This window comes from Juglans regia, chromosome 13 (genome assembly GCF_001411555.2).
Source record: "Juglans regia cultivar Chandler chromosome 13, Walnut 2.0, whole genome shotgun sequence".
NCBI lineage: Eukaryota > Viridiplantae > Streptophyta > Magnoliopsida > Fagales > Juglandaceae > Juglans > Juglans regia.
Window position 1 is genome coordinate 34,619,381 of NC_049913.1, and position 27,443 is coordinate 34,646,823.

Below are 27,443 nucleotides of genomic sequence, written 5' to 3' on the forward strand. Positions count from 1 at the left end.
CTCTAACATATTATGTTAAATACTTATACGACTGTCGAACTTTATCTTTAATTATCATCTAAATAAAATCATCTGCAGCTTTTGGACATAAGTATATTACGTAAATCTTGTATCGTGTATAATTGATTCCACTACCATAATTTAAGATTGTTAGCACTAACTCCAGAACTTTTGGTAATATATAATTCACATCAATGCCCCCTCAGTGTTAACATAATAACACAATGACACATGAGCTTGCTCATACGATAGATCTTAATGTATCTTAAAAACGATAAAGGACAGATCTTGGGATAATATATATTTATGAGCAGTACTACCCATAAATTTCACACTCTGCACACCTATTCAAAAACATATCATTTTACGGTTTTGTCCTATTTTACTTACAAATATGTCTGAAATCATTTTTATTATGTGGATAAAAAGATAAAATCACATTTTAAGTGTGCAGGGTGTGAGACTTATGTCTAGAATTTTTCTATATCTATATATTAAATAATGATACGCCTATAACTTTTTTATAACTATCTTATTAGTTACTATTCATTTTAAATCAATTAATGTCGTTGTGCCACTTCATTAAAAATTATTTCAATTTTATATAAATATCTTTTTTTTTTTAAATAGAATTGTAAAATAATTGTAAAGTATTTGTAGATTAATCATTTTGCTTATTCTAAACGAATGCTTAATTCACAAGTGTAGAATATGTAATTATATATAAGTAGATATTAAAATAATTATATAATTAATTACGTTTTATAAAAAATAAAAATAAATAATAAAATAAAATAAAATGTTTTTTTTCACCTCCTGGTCGAGCAGAGCCAGAGGCCCAGAACCCCTCCGAAACCTCCAGATAACCGAACGAACCGCCTGTCTAAGCCCTTTCCATATAAATGAACTGAACCTTTCGGACGAAGAAGGAAAGGAGAGGGAGAAGGGAACGAGGAAATGTTTTTCTTCTTTGTGGGAGGAGTAGAGCAGCAAGTGCGGCAGGTGCTGAAATATGGGGCCGGAAAGTGCATAGCTTGCCGCTCACCGGCCGATCTGGTGGAGTACGAGAAAGTCCTGAAGCTGTTCTTCGTTCCCGTCTGGCGGTGGCGTGGGAAAGAGCCCCTCATGCACTGCAACAATTGCAACCTTTTCTTCCCTCCCTCCTACTCCCTGCCGCCGTCGCCAGCCAATTCGGCCCTCCCCGACGTCTTGAGGTGCCGTTTCTGTAAAAGGCCGGTGGAGCCCGAGTTCAGTTTTTGCCCCTTTTGTGGATCTGCTCTGTGAGCGTCCCCTGTTATTTTGTTCGTTCGTTACCAATAGCTTACTGTGAAATGGGTGTGGGTATAGGTGACGATTAGAGTTTGGAGCGTTTAGGGTTTTGGTGGGAGTTGTAAATTTGTATAATGGATTGTAGAAAATGTCATCCTTTTAGGATGTGATCAAAATTAATAGGATTGGGTTCTGTTTAATCTCTTTAGTCTATGAAACTTTCGATCTGTTTGGTAATATAATATTAGATCGAAATTTGAATTTACAAGCCTATGCAGATAATGAATTTTTATTTCGAGCAACCAATGCACTATCTGAAAAAAAAAAAAAATGACACTTCATGTTACTCTCTAAGACCAGAAATCAATCTTCATCCCTTTATTAAGTGGTGAATTACATGAAAAACAAAAACAAAAACAAAATTCATTTGACTGTACACAAAAACAAGAAAATCAGTGTACAGTTTCTTTATAGTTTACAGGGGTTTGTAAGTGAAGACCCGTTTGTCCTCTGCCTCTGATCATTGACAATTTCTGCCATGGGGATTTATTTGAGAGAGCAAAAGGTGTTCGAAACTGCACAATACTGTCAGCTCTTCAGTGCTCGTTTTTGAAACTCTGTACTGAGATTTCAGTTAAATCTTCTGGCCGAGTTCAATAGTGGGAATCAACAGTAGTTAAATCCATCATCAAAACTGATTCTACATTGGTTTGTCGAATGGTAGTTGCTTAGCTCCTTGCTCCACAGCTCCTCTCCATAGCCTGTACCTTACCCCGAGCTTGTCGTAGGATACCGGCCAATTCCAGACGTTTGCACCGTTGATCATGCGCTCTTGCTGGCCAAGTACAAGCCGCAGATCCTCATTCAAGACCTGTCTCAATTGAACATCAAGAATGTTTGGACAGAAATGTCAGAAGAGAATAACTGGGTATGGAATTGTCATCTGTTCTACCTCCAAAGTCTATACCAAGAAAGCTGAAATTTTTCATCTTTTGAATCCCCACTCCACTTTTCCCGCAACCCATAAAGAAAGAGTGAATTTTTCTCTTACCTGTTCCGCGAAATGCCTCCACAGATAGTGCATGAAAGGAATGTGCCTAAGCAGGGGAGCAAAATCCAGTGACATTCTGTATAGTAATCTTGTTTTCTGCCTGGATGAAGGTAAGCACACATGAAGTTGGTGAAGGTGCGTAGGACACTGCTTGGTACTCTGTCCTCCCAGTTTCCCTGGCTTTGAGATCCCTATGGTTGATAGCACCATACAAGGTGGCCGGAATTCCATATCTATCGGATAAGGGTCCCAGTATCCTTGGAGGCCAGATGCAGGTGTCAAGAATTTCACCAAGCTGAAATTATAAAGCAAGTTTTGCCACGAGTAAGTTTTGATTGTACTCTTTTGTTAAGATAGATACTGAATTTGCTTTGCTAACATCAGGACCATTTAGTCTTGACACTAGGCTCACTAGCTACATATTAGAATGATAAAATTCATAAGTAATGCAATGTAAAAATGGGGTAATCTCGAAAATTATCACAGGAATCATTCTCCATCAGATTTGCTGATTTGTTTTTTATGACCTTAGCAAAATTGATTGCATTGAGTAGTAATAAGGGCAACAAACCTGGGAACACTCCATCCCTTGGCGAAGGTAGAAGTGTGGGTAAAAGGGGCATGCGCAAGATCCAAAAGATTATCTAGAAGTAGCCCATGTTCCACCGGAAGCTCCATGACAATCTGTCATATGGAAGGATATAAAAGCAATGAGATGACTCGTGTTCTTTCATACAATCATATAAGCTTAATTCATTGCCGGCAATGGCTTGAAGGATATGAATGTCTGTGTCATACCTCAGCATGGACTTGGAATCCTGGAGGAGGTTCTAAAGAAGGAATGGTGGCTGTTGGAGGGTCATTGCCAGGCCAAATCCAGATCAACCCCTCTTGCTCAAAACATGGCAATGACTTTATCTTCACATCAAGTAATCGCGTTGATGGCATTTTCTCACATTTCCCATCTGTTGAGTACTCCCATCCTGACATTCATCCATCACAAATTTCCTAGATTAGTTTTCTGCACACGTTCTCATTGTAATATAAGACCTGCAAATATTAACCAGACCATATAAACTGCAATTATCTCTTGTAATTCTTACTAACCATGGTAGGGACATTGGATGCGACCCTCATTTACTGAACCCAGGTGAAGAGGGCATGCCCTATGTGCACAGGTGTTCCGTACACATCCAGGTTTCCCATCTTTTCCACGGAAGATGACCCATTGCTCCTCAAAACAATCAATTGGAATCTGAAGCAGAAAAGTGAAGAGGTATGCATCAGATGACATACACACGATAATTGGTTGTGACAAAATAGAGATAGTTTGCAGGGGTGTCTGTATCAAGACACCACGCTGAAACTGGTGGCTGGATGATGCTTTTTATTTTCTTTTTTATTTTTTGACTGGGTAACGCTGACATAATTAACTAATACATAAAGAATGAATCAAAAAGTTTTCAGGCTATAAGCTTACCATGGTATCGTCCTTCATATCAGCAGAGAAAGCAACGGGATACCAGAAATTCATCAAGCGAGGATGGTAAGGTTGAACTGGACCTGAGACATTCAAGCTTTTACGTGGCAACCTCCTCTGTACAACTTTGAGAGATTGTGTAGATGTACTGGGAGAAGGGGATGTTTGTTCTGATGCTGTTGAGTTTCTGTCTTGTAACAGTCTATCATTCACCAATTCTTCCATGTAAGCTAGTTTATCCAAAGCAGTGGAAACTCTTGCTTCAGATATGTGAACCTGTTATGATTCATGGGTCAGATATCATATTCTTATAGGACTAGATTTTAAGGGAAAATATTTATGCAGGTAGTCTGGATTTAAGGGTCTGCATTGAGTAGACATGTGAAAGTTTTTCATCATCTAATAATCAGTCGGATGGTCCATTATCTTCCAAAGAAATGTGAAATGCTTCACAATCTAATGGGTTTTGCCTCATTGATGGCAAGTATCAATTCACAAATCATTCTCTCATTACGCAATTGTCTCTCATCAGTCATCACCTGTTTGTGAGCTTGTCCTAATTCTCACCTGTTTGTGAGCTTGTCCTAATTCTTCCTGCAATTCTGCAAGCTCCTTCTTCATTGTGCCAATTGACTTGTACTCCCGTGCTAAAGGATTTAGAACTTCTACAACCTACAGCCGATTTTCTAATATTAGAATTGCCGACAAAAATAAACAGGTGCTTTAAAAATACTTTCTAAAAAAATATCCTCAACACCAAGCTTCAAAGGATCAATACAGCAGATCACATAAGGATGCATGGCTTTTAAGCTAGTAAAATCAAGGAAACAATCAGCAAAAGATGTATGGAAAAACCTTTTCGTGAAGGAGCATGATTGTGAGCACATCTTGTCGAGCCCGCCAATCACAGTACTGTATATCATATCTAGCCACTTCCAGGGCTTGGTTTACATCCAAGAACTTCCCTTTGCACTGCGGGACTTTAGACCTTGGATCTTCCACATCAAACAACGGTCCCCAAGAAACCTTCTTTTCAACCCCTCCTTGTTCTGCAAATACAGCAAGCACCCGAAATCCTCCTTTGACACCCTGAATTTCAACAAGCCCACAACGATCTGAGATAAGTCCAAGAATCAGCTAATATATTAATCGATTTTTTCCTACAAAATTTAGCAGTTCCCAGATAGATCTATTACAAAGTCAAATCTTTTGGTTATTGAGTATTAGAACTTAAATCACGACTGAACTAACTAATAAACCAGTCACAGTAATTCACCTATAGATTCAACAGTAGCCCATTTCGTTATAATAAAAAGGGATCCCCCATTGCTATTTTTCAAGAAAACAAGTGAAAGATCAAAATGCTCTCACCTCATGACCAGTCTTATAAACTAAAATTCAACGTACAAAATGTTGTTCCATATCTTTTACCGTATACGCAGATAAACTCAGCAGGCATATAAGAGTGAAAAATCCATACCTTCTTGGTGTTGAATTTAGATGATCTACCAAGAGAGATAGGTAAACAGAGAGCCGAAGCAGTAGCTACGGTGGTCATGTTTTGGCGTCTAAAGCTGACCGACTCTGAGAGGGAGAGGGAGAGAGAGAGAGAGGGAGAGGGAGAAAAGTTAAAACGGAGGTAATATGACCGTAGAGACTTGTTTTGGGGATTTTGTTGATAAGAGGCCGGTGTTTCCCGCGATCTAGTTTGTCCTTCCAAGAACTGACACGTGGAAAAACGTGGACTCCATGGCTAAGACGTGGCATCCCCTGCTTCCACATGTTCTTTTATTGGTCTGAGAGACTACCTTCTGACTGTGGGCCCTAACATCTTGCCAGCTCGGATATTGAAGATATATTTCTTTATCTGTTGTGCTGGTGTTCGCTGTCCTTTCGCTTGTTTTTAGAGAAGGCTGTGTTTCGTTGAATATGAGGTGAATAATAACCCTTTTTTGTAATGTGATATGGACCACAACAAAATCCTGTCCGTCCATCATATTCATATTCCACTAATGTAAATTGTAATTTGTGTATATTGCTTGATGGGCACCTCAAAACTTTGCATGGAAAATGAAACTTATGTTTGGATACAAAGAATGTTGAAATGAGATTCTTGGAATATGCTTTTGAGAATTGTATTTGATAACGTAATTACAGCTTTTTTATAACTATTTTATAAATTCATTTTACCATCAATTAGTACAAACATGCCACATTATTAGGTTGTGGTTGGATATTGAGTTGAGTTGAAATATTTATGAATAAGAAATGATATTTACAGTCGTGAGTATGTAAGCGCCGTGTAGTCGCTTTGAAAAAAATGAATAAATATGAAACCTACATGAAAAGAAATTAATTTTTTAATAGTAGACTTCAATCTTTTTCAAAGAGATTGCATGGCATTTGCGCATTCCACGACTGTATGTAGCATTACTCTTTATGAATAGTAATGAGTTTAGATGGTGGAGTAGGTTCTGTAGAGCCCACCTAAGATGAGTTTAAGGCTGCTTTTAAATGTTGAACAGAATTGAATTGAGTTGAGATGAAAGTAGAAAACTGAATAAAATATTGTTAGAATATTATTTTTAATATTATTATTATTTTAGAATTTGAAAAAGTTGAATTGTTTATTATATTCTGTGTTGAAATTTGAGAAAGTTCTAATGATTAGATAAGATGAGTTGAGATGGGTTTAGAATTCAAACGTAAATGTGTTTAGATGTTAAGATGAGTTTATATGTATTTATGGGAAGTTGAAAAATGTTGTGGGTCCTACGTGTAAAGAAGTGTTGAGTTGAAAAAAGTTGTAGATCTCATGTATAAAGAGGTTTTGAGTTGAAATCTGTCTAACGATTTGAGAGTTGAGTGTTTAAATATTAAAATAGGTTTAAAAATCTGAATCAAACTCAATTGAATTGAGTATAGTAAATGAACAACACGGGCCCAAAAATAAATTTAAATTTTATAAAATTATCTTCATTTTATTATAGTACTACTGTTAAAGAATTTTAATTTCGATGTTTTTTTATAATAATGTATGCACTATAAGTTACAGATATGTCACATGATATCTTACAATTAGTACAAGAAATAAAACATTAAAGATTAAAGAAAAACATAATGAAAAAACATTAAAATGTCAAGCTACTATGTTTGTATGATATAATAATCTTATAATTTAGTAGTACTATCTTTCTTTTCTCGTGAATATGTATTGTTTTATTAACATTATTCAAAGCTATAGTGATTCGTTTCCACTAATTGAAAGCAATGATAGAGATAGACAAGGATGTTGCTACATTTATGATTCATTGCCGTCCATTCTTATTCTTCTTCTTAAGGAAATAAACTCATGCTAATTTGTTGGTTTTTTTTATAGAATCCTTTTATGGTTGTAATACTTCTTTTTATTTAGGGTAGACAATATAAATTGAGGCATAAGGTAGAAAAATTTAAATGAAAGTTTTTAATTATAATATAATAAAATGTATATTATTATATTATTTAAAAAAAATTAATAAGGCTTCATTTGAGATAAAAAAAAATGAATTTAAATTTAATACAACCATTTAAAAATATAAATTTACATAATTACTTCTCTATAACTAAAAATTTAAATTACTCATAGTATTATATATAAAATTTAGTATCACATAATCTTGAGCACATTAAAATATTCAATTATTTAAATTCTTATTTTATGAAATGGGTTTTTGCATTTTTTGAAAAAAAAAATCAAAATAAAAACATCATCCCACTTTTATCTTTTAGGGCCACGTAAAGGATAGTCCCTTAGGCAATGACCTAAGTGGCCGGCCCTTACCTTTGGAGTCTTGGATCAACCCTGCATCTACTTCACCACCTTACATCACCACGCCCGCCATTGTTCGAAAATATGAGCCACAAGTGCCACCTCAATATTGGGGTGCATAGTCTTTCTCAAGTTTCACTCTCCAACCATATTTCAATCGATTAGCCATTCCTCTACCTCTACCTCTCTCTCTCTCTTTCCTTCGTTCTCTCTTTCTTTGCTATGTTTTGACACTAAAATCTACAACTAGATTTGGCCTCATTTTCCACTTTCAACATCCTTATATTCCTCCCCACCCGTTGCTCTATCATGTGTACCACCCCGTGTGTCACTCCATTGAGGCGAGGAACTTTGTTGCATCTTTCAAGTTGACATGTATATATCCTCTCTGGTTCCTTTCATGGCAAAAATGTTCATTCTAGATGAAATTTTATATTAAAAAACATACTTTTTTGGGACAACAAGTTCCTAAAAAGAAAAACATTTTGGTGTGGTATAATGTTAACATAGCAAAACAATTGATGTTGTACGTTGGATGTTGGTCAGCTTATAAGCTTAGTCTCATCCTCGTTTCTTTTTTCTCAATCGACTTTTGTAAATTGCATCAACAATGGTAAAACTAGATCTCATAAGAGTTGGAATGCCCATGCCTACGTTGTTTGTATCAGTTTTAATGGAGACTCACTCCTCTAGTCCTTACCAATAACGTTGGGAAAAAATATTGGTGAACTTTAAATAGATAAAAGACAACCATATAGAGTGAACTTTACGATATTTATTATTGTCTGTATAAATATTTTGGATAAAATTAAAAGAGGAATTGTTGTGCGTCATTGCTGGCTGATGCTTTTTTCAAGCAGACCCTCCCTTTGTTAAAACCTCCAGGTCTCTCTTCCACTAATCCTTCTGTCTTTTTTTTTTTTCCTTATTCTGTGTTTCATTCCATATCTGGAATTGGATATTTTTCTTTTTATTTTTTTTTCTCCTGGGTTTTCTCAATTCTAATGAATGGATTCTATTGATTGTTGTTAATGCGGTGACTTGGCTTCATGTTTTATTCTTGTTCTGTTTGAAAGTTTAGCCGACAGGTAACAATAAATGGTGGTCGGGTCGTAGAGTTTAAATGCGAAACTAGAGTCTGAAGGATTCATAATCTGTTCAACTTGTTCTGGTAGTGTAGTTCTAAATCTCACTGTATCAGTTTAGCCTGAAAGATAGCTTATTCAAGAAAACTGGAAATTTTTCCAGCTAGGAAAAAGAGTAGTCACATCACATTATCACATGTGTTTGGAAAATGACGTATGCAGGATATTTCGGGTAGGGAATGCGCACGAACGGTCTACGTGGAAAAGGGAACGATGCGTTTCACACAAACTTCAGTTCCGTTTCAGAATGCTTCTCCTCCATCTTAACCTCAGTTCCTCTCCGAAAGCTTCCCCAGGTCTCGCACAAACCCTCCTCTCTGAAGCATTCCCCAGGTGAAATGAACCCACCATTCTCCTCCATCTCACTCTCCACCTCTCCAAAGCTCCTCCGCATCTCGTCCTCTCCGAAGCTTCTCCAGGTCGAAATGAGTTTCTGAACATTGCCTAGTATTTGAAATTTGGGCCAATTTCTTGGCAATTGACGCTGGCTAAGGACTTTGTGGGTTGGTTCATCACTTCTCAATCCATGATTCCGTTGAGTAGTGTCTGCTTTGGATATATGATATATCTGAGTTTTACTGTCGAAAATCAAAATAAACCCAAAATTTTTTGGAGTTGATTTTCAACTATCTCCATTATTTGGAAAAAAAAATGAACTCATTTACCGTAGATATGTCGACGACGTGAATAAGGGAGACGAATGGGCAGTGAATGACGAAGCACTAGTTTCGTTCTTGTTTTGCGGATTTCACTCTCAATCCCATTCCACTCTCAGTCTCATTCATGTATCTACAGTTCCATTTCAACCTCTATTTTTTTTTCTTTTTATTTCTTTAATTGTAATTGTAGTTAACGTGGAACACTAGAATAAAATATTTATTCCTGCGCAACCCTTACGCAAATTTCCCTGCCCGTAGATGAACTGCGTATGTTTTCCACTGGGAACTATACAATTCCTTTGTAAATGGTCTCAAATTATGGATCTCTGCCACTTCCTTCATTTAATGCAAGGCTTATTGAAGTACGCATGCTTCAAAAAATGCGTGTCTGAGACGTACCCTGTAATGGCATACTCATTAATGGAGCATCATGTTTCAGTTATGTTATGTCAAGCCTTTTTAACGAGGTGTTCAAGTAACAGCTTCAAATATCAAGGTGGGAAAAACGTAGCCATCAATGAATGATGATGAAAGCTGTGAATATCTCAATGCCTATTTTTCTGCTTCTTCAAGCAATAAGGACTAGGTGATTATTGACCTTGAATAGCGACAAAGCATCTTTTTGGCATGAAAGAGTAATGGGCAAGTCACAGCAAGTGTGTGTTAAGGAAATCACGACAGACACAACTAATCCTGATTCTAAGGGATAACAATCTGCCAAACTTATGGAAACTATGACCCTTAAACATAAGAGAAATCAGTGCAACGGTCACCCATGTATCATGTCCATAATTATAAGAGATTGATTTGTATTATCTGTCTATATGATTTGTATATTATCTATCTATATAAGTGAATTACTCTACCCTTGAAAGGGATACAGAGAATTGTTCTTATTCAACTCTTCTTACATGGTATCAGAGATTTAACATGACCTTTGTCTTTTTCCTTCTTTTTTTATTTCAAATGGCTTCCACTCCTGTAACTTCAGTCAGTATTCACAGCCTTGTTACCATCAAGCTCACTAAAGACAATTATTTACTGTAGAAAGCTCAAATTGAACCATATTTACGTGGACAAACGCTCTTCAAAAATTTCCAATCCGACATATACTATTTGGTTCGATTAAGATCAAGTGGTGCTAAGCACACTGGTCTCCTCTTTGTCTGAGAATATTCTTGCTCAAATGGTGGGAATTTCCACCTCCAGAGAAGTTTGGGTTGCACTAGAAACTATCTCCTCCTCCCATTCCAGAGCTCGTGCCATGCAAACCAGACAACTACTCTCTGGTATGAAGAAAGGGAGCGAATCTATCTCTAATTATTTTTAGAAGATCACGACTCATGCAAACACTCTAGCAGCCATTGGTGAGCCCCTGTTGCCCACAAGTTTCAATCCTATCTCCCTAGTGGACTCAATTCCACTTATGATGCAATTGTCACTGCCATAATCACTCGACCATACTCGATGAGTAGAGAAGATCTATTCAGCCATCTTCTCAATTTTGAGTTGCGATTGGAACAACACAACTATGCTCTTGAAGCAACCATTGGATCAGTTAACACTGACACACGTACTGACAGTTCTCGCTATCGTGGGGGGAAGCATTATCCTCAGCAACAACATCAAACTTTCTCTCCACAACAACAGTATTCCAACCTGCAACGTCCTCCACAGCAATACTATTAGCACAACAATTCTCAGGGACGAGGACGCGGTGGATGTGGCAAAGGGGGACATGGACAACAATGATCCTCTCAACCGCTTTGCCAAGTCTGTGGTAAAACTAGACATACAGCCATCCAATGTTACGACAGGTTCGATCAGGACTATCAAAGGGCCCCTCCCACCATGGTAGCATACTTGACTGCTCAACAATCAACTCCATATGCGAATTGGTATCCTGACACACGATCTCCCAATCATCTCACTAATGAAATTCAAAACCTCAATATTCATTCTGAGCCTTATACAGGCGGTGACCACATACAAGTTGGTGATGGGGCAGGTTTAAGTATACAAAACATTGGTTCCTACAAATTGAATACTTCTTCCCACTCATTTTATTTACCGCATCTTTTGCATGTTCCTTACATTCAGAATAATCTCATATCTATTAGCCAATTTACTAATGACAATCATGTCTATATTGAGTTTCACTTGTCTTATTTTTTGGTGAAGGACGAAGTCTCCGGAAAAATTCTACTGCGCGGCAAGACTAAAGATGGACTCTATTCCTTCCCCTCCGGTGTCTCTCCTTCCACTCAACCACAAACTTTTATCTGTCAACTTGTTCCTATTGAAATGTGGCACTCTTGAATGGGACATCGTTCAGCGTCTTATTTCACAGTTTTCTCTTCTAGTTTCAACAAATAAAGTTCCTAGTATTGGTTCCAACTATCAACAGGAAAAGACTTTTCTGGTGGAAGGAAAACTTAATGTAGGTAAAGACTTTTCTACTATTTAAAAAAAATGAAATAGATCTTCAAATAATGTTGCATCCCTAGACTCCATGATGGTATTGGAATCAATATCTTGAACTTCTGATTTGATAATAAAAAACATATATGCATAATTATGTCTAGCATACCCAATGAATACTACATAGACTATTTTGAGACCTAATTTCATTTTCTTAATTTGTGGAACATTAACTTTTGCAAGACAACCCCAAACTTTAAAGAAACTAATATTGGGTATTCTACATTTCCAAAGTTCATACGGTATCTTGTCAGATCCCTTAAATGGTACTCTATTCAAGATAGAAACAAGTTACAAGCATTGCTTCCCCCCCCCCCCCCCCCCCCCCAACCATTGCTTTGGTAGACTAGAACTACAGAACATGCATTTGACCATATCTACCAACATTTTATTTTTTCTTTCAGCAACACCATTGGATTGAGGAGAATATGGAGCGGTTTCCTCCTGAAAAATCATTCTCCTCATAATATTGAACCAATTGATTAGATGAGTATTCACCTCCTTTATCAGACCTAATAATCTTAATCTTTCTTTCCAATTGATTTTTAACTTCAATTTGATATATGAAAAATTTATTAAAAGATTCATCTTTTATTTTAATCAAGTAAATATAATAACATTTGGACATATATACCATAAAAGTAATGAAGTATTTATTACAACCTTTAGAACCATTTGACTCGTACTCTTCATTGCCGGTTTCAACATGTGTTTCGTGAAGGTAATATGTCGGCGGATTGGTTAGCCAAGGAAAGTGCCTCAGGCGCCAATTTGGTCTTTTCTAATAATTGCGCTCTACCGCGAATTCTTCGTGGCTTGCTCCGTTTGGATTACTTAGGCCTTCAATCTCAAAGAGTTTAGTTTTTTCTTGTATTTTTGTTTTGTTTTCCCTGTCAATACATAAGTTTGTCATAAATTTGTTTTCTTGGTTGCAGTCCTGATGGGTTTTCCCATGGTCTAGTTCTTGTTACCACGGTATTCCTCCGCTATAAATGAGGACATTATTAATAAATTTAGGAGGAGTTCACTCTTGGACATTTGACTTCTTGCTCTTTTTAAAAAAAAAAAATAGCAACCATCACTATGAGTTAATTCAAGTAGTGAATAATTTCTTACAACATATTTAAATGGTTTTCTAGACTATTTAGATTAAAAAAATATTAAACATTTTTCATCCAAATAAACAGGAACTTTAGAAATAATCTCAAAATTCATCATTCTATTAACATTATGATAATTAATATGGCCTAATCTAGTATGCCATATTGAAGAGGAACATGTAGAAAATGTAAATTTATTATTAGAATCAAATTTGTCTACTACATTATTTTGAACATTTATTACAAACAAACAATCACTCACATAATTTTTCTCCAGAAATAACTCATATTTAGTTAGAATAACTTTGTTGGATTGAAATAACAATGTGTAGTCTTCCCCACTAAGTAAAGACCCACTAACAAGGTTCATTCTGGCATCTAATACGTAAAATATTTTTTTCTAATGGAAGAGTATTTCCAGACGTTAGTTTGAGTTTAATATTTCCTACTTCAAATACTTGTGCAGAGGTGGAGTTACCCATTGTCACTTTCATGCCACTTGTATTTGTTCATTGGTTCTAACTGAGTCGGTCCTGGAAAACACCATATGAACTTGTGAGTTAGGCGATCTTGGTTGTTCTTTGCCTTAATTTTTCCTCTCTTATAGTAACAATTTTTGGCCAAGTTACCCAGTTTGTTACACTTAAAACAAATGGGTCTCCTCTTATCATCCTTGTTCATATAGAACTTTGATTTCAAATTGTGCCCATAACTAAGTTTACCTTATTGAATTTGGACTTCTAGTGTAATAAGTTCCTACATGTTCTGTGGTCTTCTACAATATTTGCTTTAGACTGGAAATCAAAAACCAATGGTGAAATGAGATCATTTTTCAAGTGTTGTTCTAGGGTCATAATGGCAGAGATCAAAGTTTCCATAGTCATATCTTGAGTCTCATGTCTAAGAGATAGGCCAAAATTCTTCCATGAATGAGGCAATTTGTCTATTGTACAAGCAACTTGGAGACGCTCGGTAATACTTATTCTCGGCCCGTTGGTCCAATTCATGGTAAATGATAGTTAACTCATGGGCTTGCTCTACCACAGATTTGGAATCATCCATCTTAAAGCAAAGAAATTGGCTTGCAATGTACTTACTCATTCCAGTATCTTGTATACCATCTTTTTTATCAAGAGCATTCCAAATCTTCTTGACATATTTAGGAGTCATTTGGATTCGAAGATGAGTTAAGATGAGTTGTGAATAGTAGTGAGATTGTTGAAATGAGTTGAGATGAGATGATTTTTGAAAATGTTGTGTGTTTGGATTGTGAGTGAGTTGAGATGGTCTTAACTTTTTGGAGATGAGATAGATGTAGGTCTGACAAATTATTGCATAGTGTTTTTAATAAATTTGTTTTATTTATAAATATATTTATTCCTTAAGTAATAATAATTTATAAATTACCTACCCAATTTTTATTTTTTATAATATATTTTATAATAATATTTTCCGGATTCCAATATTTTTTTCTAATGGATTTTTTTTGTAAAATATCAACTAAAATTGATTAATAGAAATTGTTTTAAAAATTATTTTTAAATTGTTTCCAAAATCGTTAAATAATAATTTTGGCTATTATATATAAAATAATTTTTTATTTTACACCCCTGTGAAGGGGGCTGGGTGAAGGCGTGGGTCCTTCGGTCTTCTGAGCATTCATTACATTAGTCCCTTAGAAAAGTAAAAAGCAACGGTCAGTAAGCTATTTTGTCGTATATGAAAACAAATAAAAAAAACACCCGATAACGTCAATACACTGTTTGAATTGGAGAAGAGTTTACCGTACGGGATAAGTTGAGATGTTCTAAAATTATATTCGAATCCAAACCACGCCTTAATGTGTAGGTAAACATAAAAAAAAATGTATCACTTAAATGATTTAAAATCCTACATCTATACAAATTATCTTTTTTTGCATAAGTTTGGGAGTCAACAGAACATTTGGGTTCATGTAAATCATCAGAAGAGGGATCATTTTCAATAACAAAATATAATCCAAATATTGTAAAAAAAAAATTCATCTTTTTTTGCCAATGCTTAAAATTGACTTATTCAAATTTTTCGGATGCAATAGGTTCATTTGAAGTCATGATAACAACCAATCAATTACTACACACATCTAGTTTAACAAATAGAATATTTATACTCTAAGAAAAGTGTCCATCACAAAGTAACTCAATACCAACTTCTCTCTTTCTAATTTTTTCTTGTTAATTTACATATTTTCTAATTTACAAAGCGTTTACACATATATCACTTATTATTCAAAATATTCCCATTAATACTACCTGATATTAATAATTTCTGATGCACTGCATTTTTTATTAACAATCAGGAAAATAAAATAGAGAAAAGCGAGAACCTCATAATTACATTTGGAAGATGGCTTCCTGGAGCATAAGATGATGACAATTTAGCTTCAATCATGGTTTGGATATTGACAGTACTGTGATTTAATTCACATGCAATGTCTTCTAAAGTAATGATAAATCTCGATTAGAACAGCGTAAGAACTAAACAGTAGCTATAATTTGACAAACTTATGCTATACATAGTGCCATGCCGCATGCATATCCCGTGTTCCATATTGCTCAACCATTTTTCAATTTTGGCATGTAATTAAGTTTCATGCATGCATATACATTCATCTTTCTGGTTTGTATAAATGTTTTCCCCATCTTATTCTTTCTTCGTAAGTGTTTATAATTTCTATTTTGACTTAATATGACAGTATTAATGGGATAAATGTTGAATTAACTGAGGTATAGCTACTGGGTTTATAAACTCCAGATGTTTGTGTCATACCTAAGTTGAGAATCAATTGCCAGTATGAGATGAAGTGTTTGCATGTGTTCTGCAAAAACTTTCAGATAACCAAGCCTCTTAAGGTATGCATTGCGAGCTTGATCATGGTTTTCATTTTTCTGGGCATTGTAATAACACAATACCTAGAGTGTTTTTTAAGGTTTGACGAGGAGACATTTTCTTGAAGAATGCGAAATATGCCTCAAGTTCTGAAACCTCAGTAGCCTTTTTATGGGATTAGAGGGACATCCTTAAGTGGTTGTGGTTACAGCTGAGGAATTCCCAGGTGAAAGACTGTTGCCATCGTGAAGGACAAATTAAAAGGAAGGCTGATCGAAGGAGCTAAGACAGTAGTATCTTATGTTTGATCTTGTTTTCAGAAGAGAATGAAATTCACCTAAGAAATAGATTAGAAATGGTATATATATTGTTAAGAGATGAAAAAGTGATTTGTTTCCCTTGATTCAAAGCAAGGTTGTTGAAATCGGCATTTTACCAAAGATCTGGATTAAGGATTGAATCTTTGGACTTGAAATGCCACACTCCAATGCTTCATGTAAGGGAAAGAAACAAAACAAAACATAAAAAAGGTCCCACCGGGAGTCGAACCCAGGTCGCTGGATTCAAAGTCCAGAGTGCTAACCACTACACCATGGAACCCCTTGGTTTCTTGCGCCAAGATGCAAACTTATTTGGAGTGCAAACCAGGCCATCCCTATTCTCCAAGAAACTTTCTCAAATTTTCATATAAAATATAATAAACAATTCAATTTTTTAAATTTTAAAACAATAATAATATTTAAAAAAAATATTTTATTCAACTCATCTAAAATTATCTCATCTCACTACACAAACGAGCTAACATCACCAAGTTACGAAGAAAATGGGCTATAGAAAAGATGAACATGTCTTTTTTTTTTGCTTTTTTTCTTTTTTTAATTTTTTTTAACTTGTCATATATCATCTACAATCTAATATGTACATGTCATGATTTACAAACAGAAGAGGCAGCTATAGAGATTGAAAGTAATGACTTCACCATTGTGAGGGTTATAATTCAACTGATCTCTTTCTTAAATTGTTGAACAAATAAGAAAGAATAAAAAATAAGAGAATTTTTCTTGAATAATTCTTCTCATCAGTTACTATTTATTATTTCATATACTGTAAAAAACATAACTGTCCGTGTGGGGTGTGAGGGTGAATAGTGACTTATGTATAGCAAAACTTACTTTCCTTTTATAAATAAAAATCTGTTCAATTATTATTCAAGTTTCAAATTAATTAGCTCAATAAGGACATCTTTTATACCTATTATACAAATCCGAATTCCAAGTTGTTTCTAAAAGAAACAAGAAAATCACAAAAAAAAATACTTGCCGAACCACTCTTACAGTCTTTGCACCTACTTTTGGGTACTAAGAACCACTCTAGGTTTCAAGCTACTCTCACTTTTCTTACAAAGCTGTTTATACTTTGTAAAAGATATTATAAATATATAACATTCATAATAATAATAATAAATTAATACAGAGTCAAGGTTCAAACCTAGTTCTCCATATTATGCCTTATGCCATCTGATCCAAAATATCTAAGCCATAATAAAAAAAATTAAAAGCCCAATTAAAGAGAAAACCTACCTTAAGTCATATTTTTAAAGATTGAATAGTTTGCTTATCCTACATAAGTGAGAGACAAAGAATAATAATTAATTGAGGAGAATAACGAAAAGCCTAAGAAAGAAGTTGAAAAGGATTATAATTTTTAAGAAAAATGATAGATATACAGACATTATTACGATCTTTTATACAACTATATTTTAAATTAAAGGTATATTTATAAAATAACTTATAAAACTAATATCACTTTACATAAATATCCTTATTTTAAAACACAATTTTTAGCCTCGCTGGAGTTTGCGCTATAATGTGTGACATCTTTAAGAAGATGTAAATATTTACATCTACCCACCCAATTCGGTAGATAGTGTACCAATTTAATTCCATCACTGCAAAACAAAGTCCCCTCAAACTTTTTTTTCATTATTTTTTTTAATAATTTATAAAATTTTAGAATATACAAGTCCCACAAAAATTACTTTTAAAAGTGAGTGCTTGCATAAGATCATCGTGAAGAAGAACAAAAAAAAAAAAGGCTCATTTTTTTACTAGGGATTGTATTTTTTTAAAGAGACTGTAAAATTTATTCACTTTAAAACTATACGTAGTGTTACTCTACTTTGAGTATAATAAAGTTAATTAGATGACGTTTTGGGAATAAGAACATTAGGCTTCGATTGAAAATTAAACTCATCTTAATTTATCTCAATTCATTATTATAATTTTTTTAAATTTTAACATAAAATATAATAAATAATTTTAACTTTTTTAAATCTCAAAATAATAATAATATTTTAATATCTCAACTCAACTCAGTTTAACATCCAAACGCACTTTAATTAGTTTAAGATTTAGAACATCTGAATTCTAATTGGATAAGTACCCTTTTATACTTTCCAAAAATACTATTTTTTGTGGTTAAAAATAGCTCTCTCAAATATGGATGACGACCAGATGTTATCATCCTTTCCCAAAATGTTAGTTCATTAAAATTGTTCATCTAAGTATTGATTTTAATATGATAGGATGAGACTGATGAGTATCACGTCCTTGCATAGCTGAAGGTATAATCTCATACATGCTGAGATAAACGACTGTTTTCTAAATGAAAATTTAGTTAGGGCTAGTTTTGATTTAGAGATGAGATGAAATAATTTTATATAAAAAATAAGATGAGATGAAACACTTTTCGAATCCAAATGGAGTCTTAGCCTTTTGAAGAAAGACCTTAATTAGAAAGTGTGAAATCAACACTTTGCTTTATTTATTGAGAATAATTTAAATTTTGTATCTTGAGTCTACAGGAAAGGGGTGGTGGCGCAGTTGGCTAGCGCGTAGGTCTCATAGCTTCTGAGTAATCCTGAGGTCGAGAGTTCGAGCCTCTCTCACCCCAAGTTTTTCCTTCTTCCCTTTTAATTTTGTATCCTAGCAAGTAGCAAATGGCAGTTATGGCATAGAAAGGAGAGGTTGCCCGATCAAAGGTCGTTCCTCCCAACCCATGTAGCTCCTCCGAGAATTCTTCATTTTGCAGACTCCAGAATTTTCACTCTTTTTGCCGAGTGTAACAAACATTTAGCAAAATATATATAAGTAACATGATAACCAGAGGACTTTGCTTCAAATTTCATATTGCATTGACCCAGTTCTTTCATGTGAAAAATAATATAAAAGAAACTCTTTTGCTGCCAGTTAAAACAACATGTAATCAGCAGCTTTGAAATAGAAAATAATCCTAAGCTCTCCTACAACTGAGAAACCAATTAATCCTTGTTTTGTACATCCTCACTAAATTTCTAGTCGTATCCCACTCTTAGTACGAGAGAAAAACTTCGCAAAACCATTTCGGTTCTTCTCATAGCTGACATGATTTGACAATGCAGCAGCTGAAGTTTCTGAAGATGAAGATGGTGGCGAGTTCCCTTCGATTTTGTTTATTGAAGAACCAGAAATCTCATCAGCAACTCGTGAAGAATCAGAGTCTCTTTTAGGCGAAAATGTTTCATTACAATGCAACTTCCACAATTCTTCATCAGCTTTAGGAATCACTGATGCACCTGCAGAAAGCTCTGGTATGTTGGCAGTGTCAATCAAGAAGTCCTCCAGTGTTGCTAGAGATTTCAGTTGATTCCCAAGAGATGCTATTGTTTTCTGGCACTCAGCAAGTTTTCCAGCAGCTACAGCTAGATCCTCCTGATATAGACAAAAGTCTTCTGATTAGAAACTGTAAGGAATATAATATATTTCTCTAATTCTCGCTAATAACCAGCGAACAATAGAAATTGATAAAAGTAAAAATATTAAGCAATTGTAGAAACCAAAAATTGGTGATGACTGACCTGCTTTATCTTCAATTCACTATTTGAGCTTGCAGTTTTCTGAAGTTCAATTTCCTGCCTCTTCATTGATAGCTCTTCCTCTAATTCCCGACACTGGACTGCAATTTCTTTGGACAAAGCCCTCTCTTTCTGAACCTCTACTTCTATAGAGTCAACTTTTGCATGCATGGTCCTTGCTTCTGCTTCCATGTCAATGAGTCTAGTCTCGACGGCTTGCTTGGTTTCTTTTGCAATATTTAGCTCCATTTGCAACTCCTCCAATTTCAGCTCTGCTTCCCTCAGCTGAAGTTGGGATGCCTCGATAGCTTCTTGACTTGTGATTAGAGTAGTCTCCAGTTCAGCTTTCTGTGCCTCTGCTTCCCTCAGCTGAAGTTGGGATGCTAAAATAGCTTCTTGAGTTGTGATTAGAGTAGTCTCCAGTTCAGCTTTCTGTGCCTCTGCTTCCCTCAGCTGAAGTTGGGATGCCTCGATAGTTTCTTGACTTGTGATTAGAGTAGTCTCCAGTTCAGCTTTCTGTGCCTCTGCTTCCCTCAGCTGAAGTTGGGATGCCTCAATAGCTTCTTGACTTGTGATTAGAGTAGTCTCCAATTCAGCTTTCTGTGCTTCCGCCTTCCCTAGCTTCTCTTCTAATTCAGCTATCCGACCAGTCATGGCTTCAAGTTCAGTTCTCAGGGAGCTGTCTTCATCGATGGATTGATGGGAAACCACTGGTGTGAGGCCATGGCTTCCGTTCTTGGTTTCAGGCAGTGCAGCAAGTCGCTCCATCTCAAGAAAATCATCCATAAGATCCATTTGAACAGAAGAGGCTTGGATATTTCTTTTAGCAGTCTTTCCATTTTTGAACTGATCAAGCTCGGCAATTAGGGCAGATGCCCATGAGTCTGAGCAACTATGCTCACACTTATTTGGATCTGAGCTACACATCTTGCGGGTATCAATTTCTCCCAAGCTGAGCCTCTCGCCATTCTCTGACTGACTATCAATGAGAGATTCAACATAAATTGAGGAGGCAGTGGTGGATTTATGATCATTAACTGAGGAGGATTTGCAAGGCATTGATCTGAGCCTCCGACACTCAGCCTCAAGCTTGGCCACCTTCTTTATGCTCTCTAAATGTTGCTTGCTGGCCATCTCAGCTGCTTGGGTACTCAAGTCTCTCTCGATTGTCCTGATTTCCAACTCCTCAGACTGCGACTGGAGCTCAAGTTTGAGAGCAGAGTTCTCTTTCTCCAAATACTCAAGTTTGTGGTAAAGATCTGGATCAACAATAGCACAAGATCCAGGTTTACCCGCGTCAGTGTTGCCCTGGAGCTCGAGAAGCTGGGTCTCAAGTTGGAGTTTGGTCGTTTCCCACTCACGAGTTTTCATCATCACAGCTTCATGGATCTTTTGCCCCTGCTCATCCCTTGCTTGTCTTAGCTGCCGAACTAGTTCTTTAAGGGCCCCATCAAGATGGCTCACCCGATCTTCAAGTACTGAGTTTTGTTGAATTGCAGACTCGAGTTGTTGCTTTAGAACAATCACCTCGTCTTCAGCCTTCTCCCAACCTAGAATTATATCGAAATGTAAGAAAGATAAGTAACGATGAAAAGAATACAGAAATTGTTTTTTCGTTTGGTTGAGATTTAAAACCATCAAACAGACTTTAGATTTCATGCAAGCTTCTAGTTTGAAACAGGATGTACAAATCCATTGCAACTAAAGTGCTGGAACCAAACAACGGTACTGTGATTGCTTGTATATGTGAGCAATACCTGCAACAGCTTCTTCTGCAACTTTTGCATGCTGCTTTACCAAATCTTCTTTGGCACTAACATTAACTAAAGCAGCTGATAACTTCTCTGTTAGGCGTTTTACACTATCATGAGTCTCTTTCTTTGATGAAGCATCACTAACTTCTTCAGCACTTGCCATAGACTTGGATGTGAGTTCGGGTGATTGAGTATTGTGATTAGGAGATGACTTGAATACCTCCTGATTCAATGAGGAGACATTGGATAAAACAATATTTTGATTCCATGGTATAACAAAAAGGATCACCTCATGCAATAGCCCCAAAGTCACCCACAAGTCAATTATATGTTAGATGAAGGGAAGAACCCATCCGGGACGAAACAAAGGTTTTAGTTAGAGTTATTAGAAATCAAGAAACAACAGCGAACTTAACTTTTTAGCAGCTTGGCTAGAGTGGCTATTTTATGAGCATGTGTAGCCGTGTAGGTGTGTGTTTGATGCCAAAATCACACCAGTCGCATCACAGGAAACTGTGTCATGAGTATGCAAATCCAAAGTACTGCCCAAGTATGTTTTATGGTAGTTATTTCTCCAGTTCTGTCACTTGATCTAAGACAATACATTCTAAACATTACAAGGCAAGAGGCAGACAGCAGAGGAGCTTGAGAAAATAAGACAATAAACGATACAAATGCTACTGAGAGACAAACTAGATATGGTACAAGGGGCACTCCCAAACAGAAAATGCGACCAGACATTGCACTTTAGGGCTTACCAAGGCCAAGAGAAAAAAATCCAATGCAAAGCGAAATAAAGTGGAAGTCACAAGCCCCCTTCCAACTTGGTGCAGTCTGGTTTCTTATATACAGAATACTTATTCATTCAAGATAACAAATTAGAGAAGTCATTGACAGCCCTAGAGTGAAAGGGAGAGAAGTGTGGCCATTCCATGCATGTATTGAGGAAATTTACTACACTACAAGAATTTGTTGAGGACTTGGAATAGAGGATGGCCAGGCAATCAACATTCAAACGACTGCAGGGTGTTCATATTTCCACCCAGATATAAAGAGACTTGATTACAGGCGTCGGGAAAAATGGACAGTCAGAAAGCCAACAAAGAGCTATCCCGGAATTTTCGGATTTATTTGCAAATCATTTTCTCACTGTGAAAGGTCGATGACCCAATTTTACATAATGGGAAAAAATTGAACTAGAATGCCAAGCTTCTGAGATGCCGACGAAAATTGAAACATTGCACGAGTAAGTGATTTGGAGAGAAGAATACCGAGTTTACAACAAAAAGTAGCAACACGTAAATGAATTTTTGTGAACATTATCAGGTAATTAATCAGTTAAATGCTACCAGAAAAACATCCAAGTTTCTGAGAGTCAAATTTAACACAAATTCAGTAGTGGAGAGGATTCGGCAGCATACCGGATCATCGGAGTATCTCTCCGAAGGCGAAGATACAGAACCTGAACTCTCACTTTCACCGGGGCTTTTGTCAGAAGACTTCCTCTTCCACAACCATTTCCTCTTTTCCATTGCAAGTCCCAATAGTCCAACACCAGCAAGCACCTCACAAATTGTTCATCTGCACGCACATTCACACCATCTTTCAACAGGTCACCGAAGACCTAAAATCCTCCGGAAAATTGCATCGAAAAGATAGAGAACAATCAAGCGGCTATCCAATAGCAAACTATTTCAAGTAACCGAACTACCACCAAAATATTCAAGCCTTTGAAAAGCAGAAACACGCGTCCGCTTCAACAAACTCCAAGAAATTTATACAAAAAGATGACTTGGCTTGTGATTCTCACAACTTTGCTTCAAATCCACCCTGTTACCATACAACCCTAGCACATAAAACTCGAAATGGTAGTTTAAGTGCCGTGATTATTTGGGGACAAGATCAAAGTTCAAACGAGATTATAGAGAAAGATTTGATGGGTGACAGTCAACAAAGGGCAGAGAACACAAAGACATACATTTCAGAAGAAAACAAAAGTTTGTACCTTTTCATTCACATTTAACACCTTGAACGGTTTCTGAAACAGGCTCAAGTTGTGAAATCAATAAAACCCAGGACTTGAGACTAAAAAAATGAGTACTTCCCGGCTCAAAACTAATAAATCGTCCAAATAAATGAAGAAAGATAATTCAAACTAATGAAACAGTGGATGGGCTTCAATCTAAAAGATCCAAAACATGACTGACCCATTAAGATAAAATAGCATAAAACACAACTAACTTTCCCAGAGACAATAAAAAAACACAAAGAACCACTTAGAAGGAGCTAGACCCATATCAAATACCTTTGACTTGAAGACAAAAATAACCTGGAGATTAGACAGGAGCCAGCCAGCAATGAACGAAACCAAAAGATGGGTTCAGTTAAAACTTGATAATTGAGATTGCAGAAACATGATGGTAATATTAAATAACAAGAAAGTAACCCTGCAGAATTCTGTGTAGCGTCAGTGGGTATTCAGATATATAAAAACTGAGTAGCGGATAATGAGGTTTCTATTCCTTGTTTTTCACTTTACCTTTTTTATTTCCTTTTTTTCCAGATAAGAAAGAGGAGCATGTGCTTGTGGATGTGAAATTCAAGAGAAGGACCTGAAGTGACTACTTTTTCAGCTTTTCTAATATCTGTTTATTTGTGTTTAAAAACTGAGCTGCCCTTATTCCCGCCCTTGGATAAGGATTTTGGTAGAACAGTCCTTCAATTGATTAGTAATTACTACAAATTTCTCAGTTGCCAAATCTCTCTCTCTCTCTCTCTCTCTCTCTCTCTGGGTCTACCGTCTCCTCAGCTTTTCCGAAAAGGTGTTTGTAATTGTATATATTAGTAGTATGAGCATAGTGAAGGAATCTTTATAAGAAGGCGCACTTAACGTGAACTTCCTCTCGTGGCATTGGTTTTGATGCATTTCTCAGGATCTTGTCGGATCTCATGATCGGACGGTGAGGAAACCGTGAGACATACGGCCTGCTTGGGGGTGTGTCAGTGTGTGACTTCAAAATGGGTTTTATGGGAACCTTTTTTTATTTCAAAATTGAAATTAGAGAAAAGTTTACTATTTTTCATGTTTTTTTTTTAATTTATAAAATCCGTCATTTTCGATGGCTACATTATGAATTTCTTTGCAGACCTTTGTTTCCGAGTTGGTGCGTTTGGAACTTAAATCACTCTCAACTTATCTCAACTCATCATTACAATTTTTTTAAATTTCAACACAAAATATAATAAATAATTCAACTTTTTCAAATTTTAAAATGATAATAATATTAAAAAATAATATTTTAACAATATTTTATCATCTCAACTCAACTCAACTCAACTCAACTCACTTCAACATCCAAACACAACCTTTTGATTTTTAAAAAGAAAAAAAATATTGATTTTAGGAGAGATTTGAATAGTGAGCTGAGTTGAGATAAAATGATATGAGAATTAAAAATTAAATAAAATATTATTAAAAAATATTATTTTTTAATATTATTTTTATTTTGATATTTTAAACAATTAAATTATTTATTATATTTTATTTAAAAATTTTAAAAAAATGAGTTAAAATCAATTTATTATCCAAACAAGACCTAAAAATCTCATTTTAAACATCTGTATATCAAAATAATCTAAATCATTAAATGACTTTGCCTTCCATTGCCAAATAAATTTAGTATTTTTAATGGATTACATATAACAACTAGACTTGCGAATTGAGGTGTTCTTGAACCATTGGAAGTGGAGAGCTCGGGTTGCGAAGGAGGGTGGATTTTGTTGCATGTTCACATTTTGAAACCCTTCCTTCTATTAGGAATAATAAGAGAATAAGTATATTAAAATGGTGGAATCAATCAAACACGACATAAGGTTTATGTAGTTTAACAACGGGCCTACATTCCTGAAATTGCAAAAAAATATATTTAGAAGATAAACAAAGATACGGTGTGGCGGTTGTATAAGAGAATAATACAATATATAATAAATGCTAATTCGTGGGTCGAGTCAGCCCAAGCCTCTACTCCATAGCCTAAGTCTCATTGAAAATCTACCAAAAAAACTACAATGGATCTTTGTTAGGTCTGGTCATCAAATCGGGTCATCACAAATACAACCAAACTCTACATATAGAGGCCCAACACCTTCTAGTCACCTAGTTTGTAAGCTATATTGATTCTGAGTTATTGTTCAAAGATTCAAGGGAGATTTTTATTTTTGATTTTAAATGTGTTTATGCTAGTTCACCATTTTATTTATGAACCCTCAAAATTAGGCTTGGGGACTGGATACCTGTACCTAGCCCGCACTAGGAGGGCAAACAGGCAGGCAATCGCCCATTCTATAAAGTGGGGGCGGGCATCAACCTAGGCTTCGGCCCCGCCCAAGTTTCACCCGTCCGCCCAACCTATATATATATACACACACACACATACTAAGTGGGAGGGATATATCCCACTCAGCCCAGTCTAGTTGGGCTTGAGCTCGACGCTGCGACTCGACTCAGCCCGAGACCTAGTATTCCAAGGCCCTAGAGCCATCCAAGGGGGTCCAATAATCGTGATCACATCAGAAAAAGAAGGATGCGTAATGTGAGAACCATACATAGGTAACATATGGGACCCGTCGACTCTGGCCTTCCCTGTTACACCTAGAATTTAGGAATTACGTTAGTAGATGAACGGAAGATGCAGGCAACCATCCATTCTCTGACGGAGTGGACCAGAAGTGACTGCATTGTTCACCCACTGCCAAGAATCACCTGGGGAGCCACGCCACACCAATGGCACCATCCCAAAAGCCAAGCTGCATTAATGACCCTGTATCAGAGGACCACGTCACATTAAATGCCCAGACTATTATAAACACCGACAGGATGACTAAACCTTGACATAAGGAACATAATGTTTCACGGGGACTTAGTATAAAAGCCCCAACCCAAGTACAAAGAACTATTTCTGAACTTAAAATACAAAAGCTATCACAATATGCAGGAGGAGACTAACTTAGGCATCGAAGGCTACCGGACGCACTTTCTTCTTTGTGTTTGCAGGTGAGGATCCCGACCCGAGTTGCTAGAACCTTGCCCAAGAGTATAAAACACGACGTTAACAGTGACATTGTCTGTGAGATCTTTTCTATAGACATAACGTGTCCTTTCTATGCCAGTAACAACCCGTTTTCAGACAATTCGAGGACCAGAAACCTTACTAGAAGACATGGAAGCACGCTTAGTAGAAATGAAGCAATTGACAAAAACGCTGACAACACAAGTGGAAACACTCCAGAGGAAAAAGAAGCCCACATGTAGACACTACCAAGCTACTTGAAGACACTAAGCCCAGCCACGACTGATAGGCCGAGTCATGGGCTGTAGGAGGGGTGGATGCTGATAACAAAGACAAGAAGAAGGTGCAACATGAGCTTCGCAACCTCATGGACAAATACGAAATGATGGCCAAAAATGTGGGAGCCTCATCCTCAGTAGACCAGATACTCACCAGCACGAACCTACCTTATAGTGCGGAGGTGATGGCCATGCCGCTGCCACCAAAATTCAGGATCCCTCATATAGACTTGTATGACGAATCCAATGACCCTTTGGAGCATCTGGATACCTTCAAATCTCATATGACCCTACACAAATTCCCTAGGGAAATCGCATGCAGGGCCTTCCTGTTGACCATAAAAGTTGGGGCACGGGCATTGTTCGCCTCGTTGGAACCAAACTCAATCTACTGCTTTGAGGACCTATCTCGTCTCTTTATCACATAGTTTATGACCAGTAAGAGGAAAAGGCAACCAACGACTTACCTCCTGACCCTTAAACAGCAAGAGGATGAGACTTTGATGGCTTATCTGTCTAGATTTAACAAAGAGCGTATGACCATTGATAATCAAGACGAGAAGATTACTCTCGCCACTATCATGGG

At 36.2% G+C, this 27,443-nt stretch overlaps 3 protein-coding genes and 2 non-coding genes across 7 annotated transcripts; 2 read left to right on the plus strand and 3 right to left on the minus strand.

Annotated features, from left to right (window-relative positions):
• The first annotated feature begins 844 nt into the window (after window positions 1–844).
• Window positions 845–1,534, plus strand: LOC108988338. Its single transcript, XM_018961576.2, has one exon. It carries the CDS (start codon window positions 958–960, stop codon window positions 1,282–1,284), a length of 327 nt encoding a protein of 108 aa, XP_018817121.2. The 5' UTR covers window positions 845–957; the 3' UTR covers window positions 1,285–1,534.
• A 78-nt stretch (window positions 1,535–1,612) lies between these two features.
• On the minus strand, window positions 1,613–5,446 carry LOC108988337 (chlorophyllide a oxygenase, chloroplastic). Its single transcript, XM_018961574.2, has 9 exons — window positions 5,281–5,446; window positions 4,656–4,889; window positions 4,368–4,472; window positions 3,801–4,076; window positions 3,428–3,575; window positions 3,119–3,303; window positions 2,892–3,004; window positions 2,321–2,615; window positions 1,613–2,140 (listed from the first exon to the last, which is right to left on the minus strand). Exons 1-9 carry the CDS (start codon window positions 5,356–5,358, stop codon window positions 1,970–1,972), a joined length of 1,605 nt encoding a protein of 534 aa, XP_018817119.1. The 5' UTR covers window positions 5,359–5,446; the 3' UTR covers window positions 1,613–1,969.
• Window positions 5,447–16,392: 10,946 nt separating this feature from the next.
• Window positions 16,393–16,464, minus strand: TRNAQ-UUG. The gene has a single exon. It is a non-coding gene; the product is annotated as a tRNA-Gln (tRNA).
• A 2,267-nt stretch (window positions 16,465–18,731) lies between these two features.
• Window positions 18,732–18,816, plus strand: TRNAM-CAU. The gene is given in 2 exon segments: window positions 18,732–18,769; window positions 18,781–18,816. It is a non-coding gene; the product is annotated as a tRNA-Met (tRNA).
• A 194-nt stretch (window positions 18,817–19,010) lies between these two features.
• On the minus strand, window positions 19,011–24,212 carry LOC108988340 (filament-like plant protein 3). Of its 3 annotated transcripts, none has more exons than XM_018961580.2 (5): window positions 24,050–24,212; window positions 22,932–23,091; window positions 21,514–21,733; window positions 19,760–21,306; window positions 19,011–19,613 (listed from the first exon to the last, which is right to left on the minus strand). In XM_018961580.2, exons 2-5 carry the CDS (start codon window positions 23,040–23,042, stop codon window positions 19,209–19,211), a joined length of 2,283 nt encoding a protein of 760 aa, XP_018817125.2. In that variant the 5' UTR covers window positions 23,043–23,091; window positions 24,050–24,212; the 3' UTR covers window positions 19,011–19,208. The 3 variants fall into 3 exon arrangements, with proteins under 3 accessions (XP_018817125.2, XP_018817123.2, XP_018817124.2); XM_018961578.2 differs by lacking the exon at window positions 24,050–24,212 and adding an exon at window positions 23,816–24,019; XM_018961579.2 differs by lacking the exon at window positions 24,050–24,212 and adding an exon at window positions 23,516–23,791.
• Between the last annotated feature and the right edge of the window lie 3,231 nt (window positions 24,213–27,443).

Bases quoted from the DNA above. Each gene is read 5' to 3' on its own strand.
- LOC108988338 (XM_018961576.2), top strand. From the start codon at position 958: ATGTTTTTCTTCTTTGTGGGAGGAGTAGAGCAGCAAGTGCGGCAGGTG.
- LOC108988337 (XM_018961574.2), bottom strand. From the start codon at position 5,358: ATGACCACCGTAGCTACTGCTTCGGCTCTCTGTTTACCTATCTCTCTT. The intron at 3,005-3,118 runs GTATGACACAGA...TCCATATGACAG, and splicing joins GATTCCAAGTCCATGCTGAG to ATTGTCATGGAGCTTCCGGT. The intron at 2,616-2,891 runs GTTTGTTGCCCT...TTATAATTTCAG, and splicing joins AAGGGATGGAGTGTTCCCAG to CTTGGTGAAATTCTTGACAC.
- LOC108988340 (XM_018961580.2), bottom strand. From the start codon at position 23,042: ATGGAAAAGAGGAAATGGTTGTGGAAGAGGAAGTCTTCTGACAAAAGC. The intron at 21,307-21,513 runs GTATTGCTCACA...ATATAATTCTAG, and splicing joins TGCAGAAGAAGCTGTTGCAG to GTTGGGAGAAGGCTGAAGAC. The intron at 19,614-19,759 runs GTCAGTCATCAC...TGTCTATATCAG, and splicing joins GTGAATTGAAGATAAAGCAG to GAGGATCTAGCTGTAGCTGC.